The 13396-nt window shown below is 41.0% G+C and overlaps 1 protein-coding gene across 4 annotated transcripts in view; it reads right to left on the reverse strand.

Annotated features, from left to right (window-relative positions):
* lrch2 (leucine-rich repeats and calponin homology (CH) domain containing 2) overlaps positions 1 to 13396 on the reverse strand; it is a 154105-nt gene that overhangs the window by 12303 nt on the left and 128406 nt on the right. For 3 of the 4 annotated variants that reach the window (XM_043704469.1, XM_043704470.1, XM_043704471.1), the window contains 2 exons: positions 11849 to 11961; positions 1319 to 1456 (listed from right to left, as the gene is read on the reverse strand). In XM_043704469.1, the coding sequence (XP_043560404.1) occupies positions 1319 to 1456; positions 11849 to 11961 (251 nt within the window). Of the gene's footprint in view, positions 1 to 1318; positions 1457 to 11253; positions 11707 to 11848; positions 11962 to 13396 lie in introns of those variants that run through there. The other variant, XM_043704472.1, reaches the window with a different exon arrangement.

The following is a 13396-nucleotide window of genomic DNA, read 5'->3' on the forward strand; positions in this document are numbered from 1 at the left end:
TTTGCAATAATGAGACTGTTACCCAATGCAATTCAAGCTCAAGTATCCAAACACAGACAACTACTGTAATCATAGATGTTTAAAGCACAGGAAGTCACTTAGCCAATTATGTCCATGCTGGTGAATAAAAACCTACCTAATCTAATACCATTTTCTTGCACTTAGCCTTACAGTCTGTGGTAATATAAGTGAGTATTTAAATACTGTGTAAATGTTCTGAGTGTTTTAACCACTTTTTCAGGTAGTGAGTTCAAGACTCCCATTACACTCCTCAAAGCCTTCTTCTTACTTAAAATCTGTCTCTCCTGGTTATTGACCCCTCTATTATTGTAAAAAGTGCCTTCCATCCTGTCCTCCTCCTAATCTTATATTTCTCTATCAGAATCCATCTTAACTTTCGATGCTCCAAGGAAAACAACCTCATCTGCCCAGACTTTCCTCATTGGTCTTCCCTCCAGCCCAGGCAGCATCCTAGTAAATCTGCTCTGCATCCTCTCAACTGCTCTCCCGAGATTTCACGCTTTGACTTTGTTTAGCAGGCCCACCACCTATCTGCTTGCTTCTGGGACCTCTCCACTCCTGCTCGTCTTTATAATCTCACTGTTACTGTTCCCAGAGTACCACACACGTTCACCTCTCGACTGTCTGCTTCACTACAAGGGTTTCACTTCACCCACTTTCTCCAACTTGCATTATAAAACCTGTGTTTTGTAACAATGCCATCAACCAATTAGCTCATTTCTGGCAAACATCACAACCATTACTCTTACCTATTTGTGGTTGTGTACAGTATTTTAAATTCAATGATCAAATAAATACTTAGGTACCCTAGACCAAGAATAAGGTGAAAGGGTTGTGAAACGGAGAATAAATACCAAAGCTAGTTAATGCAATCAATTTTAATGGAGCTATTCTTCCACGGTCAGATTTGGAAAAGGTTTAAGAAACCTTTCAATGAGTATGAATGTGTTTCTTCACATGATATACTTTAAAAAACAAGGCGTGCTCACATATGTTCGAGACATAAACAGGGAGCTTAAAGCCATATAGTCAAATACAGCTAATGTTATGCAAAAGTGTTAGATCAAAACTGAACTACAATAATTATACTCAAGATTTCTTAACCAAAATTCTGTTGATTGTATCAACTTTTAGGGTTTTCCATTAGATAATTCTGCTATCCATCTAGATAACTTGATACACCCACAGTAGTTTCTAAATGATTCTGAAAAACAACATACTTAAAAAGTCAAATTTCATTAGAATCAGGAGAAACCTTTCTTAAAAACAGTATATATTTTACTGTAAGTGAACTTACCACTGCTGGTGATGGGACGTGGATGCTCGCCACTGATCGTGGCCGAATATGATTGGCAAGATGACAAAGTACCACCCCATCCATTAATGCTGCACCTACATCTTCTGGTAAAATAACCTTTAATCTTAATTCAAGGTTCTATTTAAGAGGAGAAAAAGGTTTATTTAATCTCACTAAAAGCAATTGTCTAAATCAAAAGATTACAGATTTTCACTAGTTTATCCTAATTTTTTTAACATACCATATCATACATGTTGTTCACACATACAGCACTAACTGGGAAAGTGAAGTACAGCTACATTTTTCACTTGCTAACCCAAAAGAAAACCCTTCCCTTTCCCAAGTCTTTAAATAATTTCTCAGACAGTGCAAAAGGCAACCCATTCTTACACAGCTAACACACTTGCAAGATAAGGAGAATGAGGAGGAAAAAAATTATGTGCACAGAAGAAACATATTCAGTGTTGAGACATCCTTTGAATTATTGGTGACAAATCTTTTCTGCTATTTGCCACAAACACACGATTTGGAAAATAATAGGTATTTTTGTTACCGTTTTATCTTGCATTGGGAATTTTAGGAATTCTATTTTCCTTATGGAGCCTTATATTGAGCGAAGTACAAATCTAAAGTTAACCTACATCAAGTTGCTTTGTTTTATACATTAGAAATGTCTGGATAGTTTTTGTTTAAAAACCTGTCTTTGTTTGGTCCAGAAATTGTTTGGGTGAAATTAATTATGGGAACTATAGATTTCATCCTGCTGTGAATCTATAGTATCTAGAAAGCATTATGATAATCTATCATAGGATAACCAGGTAGAAAGGGTTCAGTTCTGAGCACATGGGTGCTATAATGTTAAGCATGGATAATGATAATTCATCTTACATTATAAATGGATGTAAAATATACACTGTCGATCAGAATAAGTGATAATACCTAACAAAAATTAACATTCTTTTCATAAACGGTAAGTCATTAGAGAGGTTCTATGTTCTCCCAGCTGTTTAGGATATCCATTTCTCACCAACAACACAAAAAGATAAGTGAACTTTAGCATGGAATACATTTTTTGTTTGAAGGTGAGCACAGACACTGCATTTGGAGTAAGGCAACTAGCCCTGATCGCCCAGGCATTGGAGGTTCAGCAGCAGGTCAAGTCCTTGGTACAGTGCTATATCTTCAGCTTGGAAACAACTACAAATCCATTATGAAAATTGAGGGGTAAATCAAAAAATACCACAATTACAAAAACTGAGAAAAGAAAGTAAATTTGAGAGGAAACAGTGCAGCATGAGCTGAGAATATCTGAATACTAAGCAATTTGTGCAACTCCACCAAAATGAGGAAAATCATAAAATTAATACACAGGTCAGCAGCCAAAAGAACAAAGTTGATCGCATCTTGAGCAAATTTTGTGAATGAGTAGATTAACAGCATAACAAAACCTATGTGGGGCCCCTGTATTAATCACTAGCGAAGTGGAGAAAATGTTATCTCACACTAATCATCTTATATTGCTTCAGTCCACAATGATCCACTTGCTTGTGATTTTTTTCAGCAAAATTCTCCCTAATTAAGTAAAACAAATACAAATGTGTGATACTATCCAATTCAAAGTAGCGCATTTTTTTTGGATGAGATGCTAATTATTCAGTCACTTCACCACCAACCCTCAGTAGCAGCAGTGTGCACTATCAACAAGATGCACTGCAGAAATTCACCGGACATCCTTAGACAGCACCTTCTAATTCAGTGACCACTACCATCTGGAAGGGCAATGGTAACAGATTCACAAGAATGTGACAATCTGCAAGTTCCTCTCCAAGCCACTCCCCAATCTGACTAGGAAATATATTGCTGTGCCTTCACTGTCACTGGGTTGAAATCCTGAAACTCCCTCGCTAACATCATTTTAAGTCCACTTACAACAGCTCAAGAAGGAATCATACTACCATCCTCTCAAAGGCAACTAGAGACAGGCAATAAAAATTGGTTCAGCCAGTGACACACACATTCCATGAATGCATTCAAATAAAAAAAATCACTAATTCAAATGCACTGCAAGCTTGATTTGTTTCGATCCATTTTTAAAAAGTACTGTAAAGCCAACCCCATCTCTAAACCGGCCACACTAATCACCATTGATGTTTCCAGTCAACCTGCTTTTTCGATGCTGCCTTCCAGAGGGCTCTAAACTTGAATTGGCTACTGATAAGCATGGTTTTCGAAGCTTTGGAATACAGTTCTTAAAAAGTATATTCAATAAGCTGACTAGTGTTACTGCTTCATTTCTTATCAGAATCCTACAATTATTGTACAATTGGGCTGCTACTCTTGACCCAAATCCATCATTTTGATTTCTACTTTCACTCCTTACCCCATCTACACCACTACCTCCCTTTTTTCACTTTTGTTTTTTCCATTGTCAGGCACTTGCTCCCTTAAATCCCCTCAGCACTGACTATTCTCTTGTTGCAATCCCAAACTTGACTCAAACTTTTTTATGGTTCAACAACTCCTGGAGAACTCATCTACGATACCTGAACATTGTTCCTTCCTGTCCTCTTGCTAACCTACTCTGCCTAGTGCACCCAAAGCTGAAAAATATGTTGCTGGACAAGCGCAGCAGGTCAGGCAGCATCCAAGGAGCAGGAGAATCGACGTTTCGGGCATAAGCCCTTCTTCAGGAAACCCAAAGGACAAATTCTTGCTGGTCTGAACCTCTCCTCCAGTGCTAACCTTGAGGACTCTGTCAGCAAATCAGATACTAAAGATTCTCTTCTACATCCACCTCTGGAATGCTTGTCTAATTGTGAACATGGCTCTGCCATTCTTGAGCTTTGATGTAGAAATGCCAGTGTTGGACTGGGGTGCACAAGGTCAGAAGTCATACGACACCAGGTTATTGTCCAACAGGTTTATTTGAAATCACAAGCTTCCAAAGTGCTGCCCCTTCATCAGGTGATTCTTGAGCTTAAAGCAGATGATTTGATTGGCTCTGGTAGATACATGGCTGTGAAATGCTGACTACTTTGCGCTAAATTAAGCCTTGCTACGGCAAGTTGTCAATATTCTGCCTCTCCAAGCCAGGTTCCATTCCACCCTTATTCAACTGTCTGTGTGGAGTTTGTATGTTCTCCCCATGTTTGCATGGGTTTCTCCAGGTGCGCTGGTTTCCTCCGCGTGCTCCAGGTTCCTCCCACAAAGATGTGCATGTTGGGTGGATTGGCCACGCTAGATTTGCCACAGTATCCAGAGCTGTGCAGGTTAGGTGGGTTATCCATGGGAAATGCAGGGTTACAGGGATAGGATAGGTGTAGCGGGTAGGGAGCTGGGCATAAGAGTCCTATTTCGCTCCCTGTAGTGGTGATGCGTGAAACACCTTGATCTGTCTTCCTACTCATGTGGCATTTTCTCCTCCCTTAGGCATCTCACTTTGTTCTAGTCCTCTTTCATTTCATATCCTGTTCTCTGACGATTCGAGAATCAGTAAAAGAACAACGGAGTTTTCTCACCACTTTGCACCAGCCTGTGCACTCAACCTCTTCTTCATTTCAATTCATCGGAATATCTGAGTTCACCGTCCTTTATTCTTGCTTAGCCTCTCTGTATCAAATCCTGAACCCTCACAACCAACCCCTTGTCATGTCACTGTGATGTGGTCTCCTGCGTCAAACACCAATACTAGCATGCTATGGCCTATGCGCTGCCCTGTTAGCTCATGGAGCATATGCCATTAAGATTGGGTTCTCGTTGACTCAGATGTCAAGTTTATCATTACACTAACTATTTACGTTGCTGTAATATCAACCCACTCGCAGCTGGACTGCAGCAATTTGAGAAGGCACTCACCACCATTTTCTCAAGGGCAATGAGGGATGGGCAATAAATGCTAGCCAGCCAGCAATGCCTACATCCCACAAATGAGAGTCAACCCAAGGAAAGTAATGGGCCCGGATGGAGTCCCTGGTCATGCACTAATATCCTGTGTGGATCAGCTGAAAGAAGTATTTAGTGACATCCTCAACCACTCCTTCCTACAAACCGAAGTCCCTACCTGCTTCAAGAAGACTACCATCATCCCCATACCAAAGAAAGCACATGCAATGTACCTTAATGACTACTGTCCCATGGCTCTGACCCCCATAATTATGAAGTGCGTCAAGAGGCTGGTCATGGCCCACATCAACTCTAGTCTCCCAGCCTGCCACGTAACAGGTCCACAGCAGATGCCATTTTCCTAGCCCTGCACTCATTCCTGAAACATCTGGACAATGAGAACAGCTATGTCAGACTCCTACTCATCGACTACCGCTCCGCCTTCAACACCATTATCCCTTCCAGACCGATGTCAAAGCTCAGAGATCTAGGTATCTTACCCGCTTTCTGCAACTGGATCCTCAGCTTCCTGACCCATAGACTACAATCAGTGAAGATGGACGACTGCAACTCCTCCACGATAACAATCAGCAATGCAGCCCCCCCCCCAGGATGCATTCTCAGCCTCCTACTGTACTCACTGTACAGCCACAACTGTGTAGCCAAACTCTGAATGAATGCCACCTACAAGTCTGCTGACAACCACCACCGTGGTAGGACTAATATCAAATGACGAGTCATAATACAAAATACAATATACAATACAGAAGGCTTGGTGTCATGGTTCAATGATAACAACCTCTATCTCAATATCAGCAAAATGAAAGATCTGATCATTGAGTTCAGAAACAAAGGAGAACATGACCCCACCTACATCAACTGAGTGGAGGCTGAGAGCATCAAGTTCCTCGGAGTGACGGCCAAGGCGGCACAACAACGCCTCTTCTTCCTCAGACGGCTTAGAAAATGTGGCACCTCTATAAGGACCCTCACCAACCTTTACAGATGTACCACATAAAGCATACTACCCAGGTGTATAAAGGCAACTGCTCTGTCCAGGACTCTAAGAAACTACAGAAAGTTGTGTGCACAGCCTAGGCCATCACAGAAACTAACCTTCCAGCCAAGGACTCCATTTACACTTCTCATTGCCATGGAAAGGCAGCCAACATCATCAAAGACCCCTCCCACCCCAGTTATGATCTCCTACAACTTCTTCCTTCAGACAAGAGATACACAAGCTTGAACACATGCACCAACAGGCTCAAGAACAGCTTCTTCCCTGCCATTATTAGACTGATGAATAGAATCTCTTATAATGTTGTTCTTGTTAATGTTGATCTTGTTTCATACACCTCCTGTGCAGTGTAGCCTGTATGCCTCACTCTAAGCATCCTATATGTCCTTGCTTACTATGATTTGCCTGTACTGCTCACAAACAAAGATTTTCACTGTACTTAGGTTCACACGATTACAATAAATCAAAGCAAATGAATAAAAAATACACAAGTATACAGTATGGGTTCTATGCTTACCAAAATTTCTATACATTCCATTCACAAGACTGACTCAACACACTACATTCCACTACACTGATAAAGTGACTGAAGTTATCTAAATACTGAAACCTCACATGTTACACACCTGCCTTCAAAGTAGACTGCCTGTCTGGATTGGAACCTACAGAATTACACAACATCTATCACAGATAATGTCATGCTTGACTACTTTGTTGTATCACTCTTTACACACAACCTTCATCACCCATTTTTCTGTATCGACTCCTGGGGAAAAAGAACCTGACCCAATGGGAGGTATTAGCATATTCAATAACAGGAATGAAGAGGTTTGAGATGGATGCATAGTTAGTAAGGACAGAGGATTTTCTTTTCAGGAAGGGATGGTTGGTGAGTGATTTAAGTCACTATTTAAGTCTAAACCTAACACACTGTATGCCTTCTTAACAGCACTATCAACCTGGGTGGCAACTTTCAGGGATCTATGTACGTGGAAGTAATTTATAAAAATGACAAACAGCAATGATCCCAAAACAGATCCTTGTGGCATACCACTAGTAACTGGACTCCAGGCTGAATATTTTCCATCGAACATCACTCACTGCCAGTTTCTATTCCAAACTGCTAAATCGCCCTTCATCCCATGCCTCTGCATTTTCTCCAACAGCCTACCATGTGGAACCTTATCAAAGGCCTTACTGAAGTCCATGTACACCACATCAACTGCCCTACCCTCAAAAACATTTGGTCACCTTCTCAAGAAACTCCATGAGGTTTGTGAGACATGACCTACCCATGATGAATCCATGTTGACTATCTGCAATAAATTATTGATTGTAAGATGATTAGAAATCCTCTCTCTTATAATCCTTTCCTAAACTTTCCCTACAACAGACATAAGGCTCACTGGTCTATAATTACTTGGGTCATCTTTACTGCCCTTCTTGAACAAGGCCACAACATTTGCAATCCTCCAGTCCTCTAGTAGTAAACTTGTAGACAATGACAACTCAAAGATCAAAGCCAGAGGCTCCAACACTTCCTCCCTAGCTTCCCAGAGAATCCTTGGATAAATCCCATCTGGCCGAGGGGACTTGTCTACTTTCAATCCTTCTAGAATTGATAATACCTCTTCCTTACTAACCTCGATCCTTTCCAGCCTAATATATGATATCTCATTCTGCTCCTTTACAATATTCTCCCTTTCCTGAGTGCAAACAGATGAGAAATCCACAGGGTCCACACACAACTTCCCACTTCTGTCTTTGACTGGCCCTATTCCTACCGTAGTCATCCTTTTATTCCTCACATAGCTATAGAACACCTTAGGTGTCTCCTTTAGTCTACTTGCTAAAGACTGTTCATGTCCTCTCTTTGCTCTTCTTAACTCTCTCTTTAAATCCTTCCTAGCTAATCTGTAACTCTCCATTGCCGCATCTGAACCATCTCGTCTCATCATCACATAGGCCTCCTTCTTCCGCTTAACAAAAGATGCAATTTCTGTAGTAAACCATGGTTCCCTTACCTTATTACTTTCTCCCTGCCTGACAGGGTCATACCAATCAATGACACGCAATATCTGTTCCTTAAACCAGCTCCACATTCCGATTGACACCATCCCCTGCATTTTGCTACCCCATTCTATGCATACCAAGTCTTGCCTAATCACATTATAATTGCCCTTCCCCCATCTATAACTCTTGCCCTGTGGCATGTACCTATCCCTTTCCTTCGCTAAATTAAACGTAACCGAATTATGGTCACTTTCTGCAAAGTGTTCACCTACCATTAAATCAAACACCTGGCCTGGTTCATTACCAAGCACCAGATCCAGTGTGGCCTTCCCTCTTGTCAGCCCTTCGACATACTGTGTCAGGAAACCTCCCCTGCACACATTGGACAAAAACTGATCCATCTGACATACTACAGTTTTAGCATTTCCAGTCAATGTTGGGGAAGTTAAAGTCCCCCGTAATGACCACCCTGTTCCTTTCACTCCTACCCAGAATTGTTTTGCCAATCCTCTCCTCCACATACCTGGAACTCTGCAGAGGCCTATAAAAAACTACCAACAGTGTGACCTCTCCTCTCCTGTTTCCAAGCTCAGCCCATACTACCTCAGTAAACGAGTCCTCATCAAAAGTTCTTTCAGCCACCGTTATACTGTCCTTGACTAACAAGGCTACACTCCCCCCCTCTTTTACCGCTTTCCCTGTTCTTAATGAAATATCTAAACCCTGGAACGTGCAACATCCATTCCTGACCCTGCTCTATCCATGGTCTCCAAAATAGTCACAACACCGAACATACACAACATATTCCAGATGAACACATCCATTGAGTTCCAGTTCCAAAAATGGCATGGTAGCTCAAGTCACTGTTGTGCATCCGTAAGGCAGAAACTACGTGGGTCACACTTTTAGGCTAACATGCACAATGCAGTTTAGAAGTGCACAGGCAGGGAGAAAATGGAAGACCACCATGCAATCTAAGAGAAAGCATGTGTGATAAAGACGTTTAATATACACTACTGCTATTTAAGAAGTTGGATTTTTGAAGTAGAAGCAGATGAATGTTGGTTTAATTTCTGAGAATGCAATTTTTTGTTTGAAGAAAGGTCAGAAAGTAAATAGGAACAGTAACTTAATTGTGCAAAGAATAGGATTCGGTTAAGAGCTAGCAGGATAGGGTGCATCTCCAGAAGTGGGTCAATCCTATGAATACACATTGAAGAAACTAGGCTAGTGTTGTCCAGAGTTTTGAAGGAAAAGAGGTAATCTCATTGAAATCTACTCAGTACTGAAAGGAACTGGCTAGATGCAGTTATTTACCCTGGTTGGGAAGTCTAGAATAGAGGGATTCAAAATATGGTAATGTCACTTAGGAAAGAGATTGGAAGAATTTCCTTTTACTCAGAAGTCTGTGAATGTTTGGGATTCTCTACCCTAGAGAATTATGGAAATTCAGTATTTTTACAAGAGATTTTGAGATTTCTAAATACCAGTGACATAAATACACCTGGGGATATCTGGGGAAAAGACACTGAAATGGCTGATCAGCCATGATCATACTGAAAGCAGAGCAGGTTTCAGAGCTGAATGGTCGACTTCTGCTCCTATGTTTCTGCTCCATCACAACAGCTTAATGAGTGTTAGTTTACATTTAAACCTGCTTAGTTTTTCTGTCTATAATAAAAGTAAAATACAGTAAAGTTCCTATTATCCAGAATTCTCATGCAACAAAACAATTGAGAGGAATAGATTTCCTTGTTCTGGAAACTGACTGCTTGGGTGTTTCCCTCTCCCTGTCTAATTTCTTTTCTTTTGATCAAGCCTTGACGATGTTGCTTATCAGCTGTCCTGGCTGCAACCTGCACATTCATATAACTAGCACCCTGCATTCTCCTTGCATGACAATTACTGTGCTGCCGATGGTAGAAATCTGAAATAAAATGAAGTGCAAGAGAAATTCAGTAGCTCTGTGGAGAGAGAAAGAGTTGATGTTTCCAGGACTCTTGGGATTTGAAATGTTAACTCTGATTTTCTCTCCAAAGATACTGTCAGACCTATTGAGTTTCTCCAGCACTTGGTTTTTATTTTAGCTTTTCTAATATCCCTTTATCACCCCGTCCTCATTTTAGAGCTTGGATTCACATTTGTTTTTTAAAACATATCCATTGTCATGCCATAACACAACACCTCATTCAGAGCCTAAGCAGGTCAGCATCTCTCTCTCCACCCAAATAAACAAGCTTTGTATCTTTGATCTAAGTTTTGTTCTTAGATTTTTAGATTAGATTAGATTAGATTTTTAGATTAGATTAGATTACATTACAGTGTGGAAACAGGCCCTTCGGCGGAAGAAACCGGAGCACCCGGAGGAAACCCACGCAGACATGGGGAGAACGTGCAAACTCCACACAGTCAGTCGCCTGAGATGGGAATTGAACCCGGGTCTCTGGCGCTGTGAGGCAACAGTGCTAACCACTGTGCCACCGTGCCGCCCACCAACCTTCACCTTGCAACCTTCATCATTGTTGGATAGTTTTCATAATATTAATCAAAACAATATTGAGCACATTTTTAAAGAGAATATCCCTCTTACTGCCTTAAATATTTACTTGACAACTTGCTGTCAACTTTCTACTCTCCAATGCTATTCTGAAGACAGGTTGTCAACTTACTATTTAATTTGTTAGCGTCTGCGGTTTTGCAGGAGAAACATACTGGTTTTAAATACAATACCCAATTCACAAAATTTGGATTTGCAAACAAATACTGCCCTTTTGTCATTCTTAAAGAGTGAATCCATGGGGTTCCTCTGTTGGTCAGACCTGCACAAATGTAGCCACTATTGACAAGTTTGTGGTAATAAGTAATTCAATGTGCAACGTCATCTCAATTCTCCTCATTAATTAGGGAAGCCAGTAGTATGTTAGGAAGTTTCTTATCAAATAACTTCCAAGAATTAAGTTGACTCTATTCACCATCTTTCCCTTATCTACTAACGACATCTTCAAAATGTGTTTTGCTTTTGAAAATCCATGTTACCTTCAACATATTGCCTCCAACTGAATATATATTCTTCATGTTTTCTTCAAGTAATTTCATTATTCATCGCTTGTGGATACATGAAAATGATAAAAATGGGCTGAGGAGGTTCATCTACTGACAGTAATAGTACACTGGAATGGAGGCATAGATTTGAGATGCTGAGTAACCTATTCTTGTTTCGAGACATGTTAGGGTAACAGTTTCCCAGGATAGTTAATAAGCTTTGACAATATCAACATTACAAAATATCTTGTGACAACATTTATAAATACACTTGTCCTGGTATGAAATAGGAAAATGGCACATCAGCGACCATTTGTAAATGTGTCAGTACTTTTGCACTTAAAAGTGATAGCTTTGCCAAGTTGTAGGCCTGTAATTGCAAGGATGTCATACCTACCTCATGTCGTCCAAAATTCATTCTCCAAATCTTATTCTAGAGAAAAAGTAGTTGCATTGCTGGATTGTTTTTTTGTCCACATTTCATTTAAAGATCACAAAATATCAAGAGCACTACCATTACACTTCATTTAAATCTTGCTAAAAGTATTGCAAATAGATAATTTCAAATGGTTTACCTGTTTAAGCTGCCTAATTTGTTCTAATTCTTCTCTTAGGTGTTCCATCTTTCTTCTGATAGTAAAACCTGGGTCAACTGCTCCAAGTTCCTGACGTGATGGACGTGTAAATGCTGTTTGAAGTATAGTACAAACACAAAGTGATACTTCGAGAAGAATATATTGGCCCTTTCGGGAGTATAACATAGGTTAATAAGAAATTTACCTGAACTTCAAAGGTTAAGTAATGAGAAGCTACTATACAAATTAAATCTATTTTCTTTATAATTTAGAAGGTTAAAAGGTGATCCGTTTGAGGTCTTCAAAATATTAACAAGATGAGATAGGGCAATTAGGATAAAATATTTCCAACAATTAGAGATTCTAGAACTAGGGCGTACAATGTAAAAATTAGGCCCAGACTACTTAGGAGAGATGTTATGTACACAAAGGATGGTAAATGTTTGGAACTCCCTTCACAAATGGCAGTGGATGCTCCATCAGTTATTATATTACATCTAAAACAGATATATTTTTATTAAGCAAAGAAATTAGAGGATATGGAGTTAGACCACAGATCATCCATGATTTCAATGAATGACTGAACAGACACAAGAGCTGAATCGCACACGCCGGTTCCTATTAAAAAAAATGAATGTAACCCAAATCACAGGGGATGAGCAAACTCAACTCCACCGACCTCAATACTGTCCTATCCCCCCTTGTCCAGGAACTCCCCACATACGTTCAAGACATCACCCACGCCCTCCACCTCCTCCAAGACTTCCGTTTCCCTGACACCCAACGCCTCATCTTCACCATGGACATCCAATCCATCTACACCTCCATCTGCCATGACTAGGGCCTCCAAGCCCTCCGTTTCTTCCTCTCCCGACATCCAAAATAGGACCCTTCCACTGAACACTCATTAGTTTGACTGAACTCGCCCTCACCCTTAACAATTTCTCCTTCGAATCCTCCCACTTCCTCCAGGCGAAAGGGTACCCGCATGAGCCACAGCTATGCCTGTCTCTTTGTCAGCTACGTAGAACAGTCCATCTTCCATAGTTACACTGGCACCACTCCCCACCTCTTTCTCCGCTACATTGATGACTGCATCGACGACACCTCGTGCTCCCGCGAAGAGGTTGAGCAGTTCATCAACTTTACCAACACATTCCACCCTCACCCTAAATTCACCTGGACCATCTCTGACACCTCCCTCCCCTTCCTGGACCTCTTCATCGCCAATGACTTGACACTGACCAGTTCCAGCACAGAACACACCAGATGGCCTCCTTCTTTAGAGACCGCAATTTCCCTTCCAACGTGGTTGAAGATGCCCTCCAACGCATCTCATCCACATCGCACACCTCCACCCTCAAACCCCACCCCTCCAACCGTAACAAGGACAGAACCCCCCTGTCCTCACCTTCCACCCTTCGCATAAACTGCATCATCTGCCAACATTTCTGCCACCTCCAAACAGACCCCACCACCAGGGATATATTTCCCTCCCCACCCCTTTCCACAAAGACAGTTCCCTCCGTGACTACCTGGTCAGGTACA

Source organism: Chiloscyllium plagiosum, chromosome 15, assembly GCF_004010195.1.
Source record: "Chiloscyllium plagiosum isolate BGI_BamShark_2017 chromosome 15, ASM401019v2, whole genome shotgun sequence".
Lineage (NCBI taxonomy): Eukaryota > Metazoa > Chordata > Chondrichthyes > Orectolobiformes > Hemiscylliidae > Chiloscyllium > Chiloscyllium plagiosum.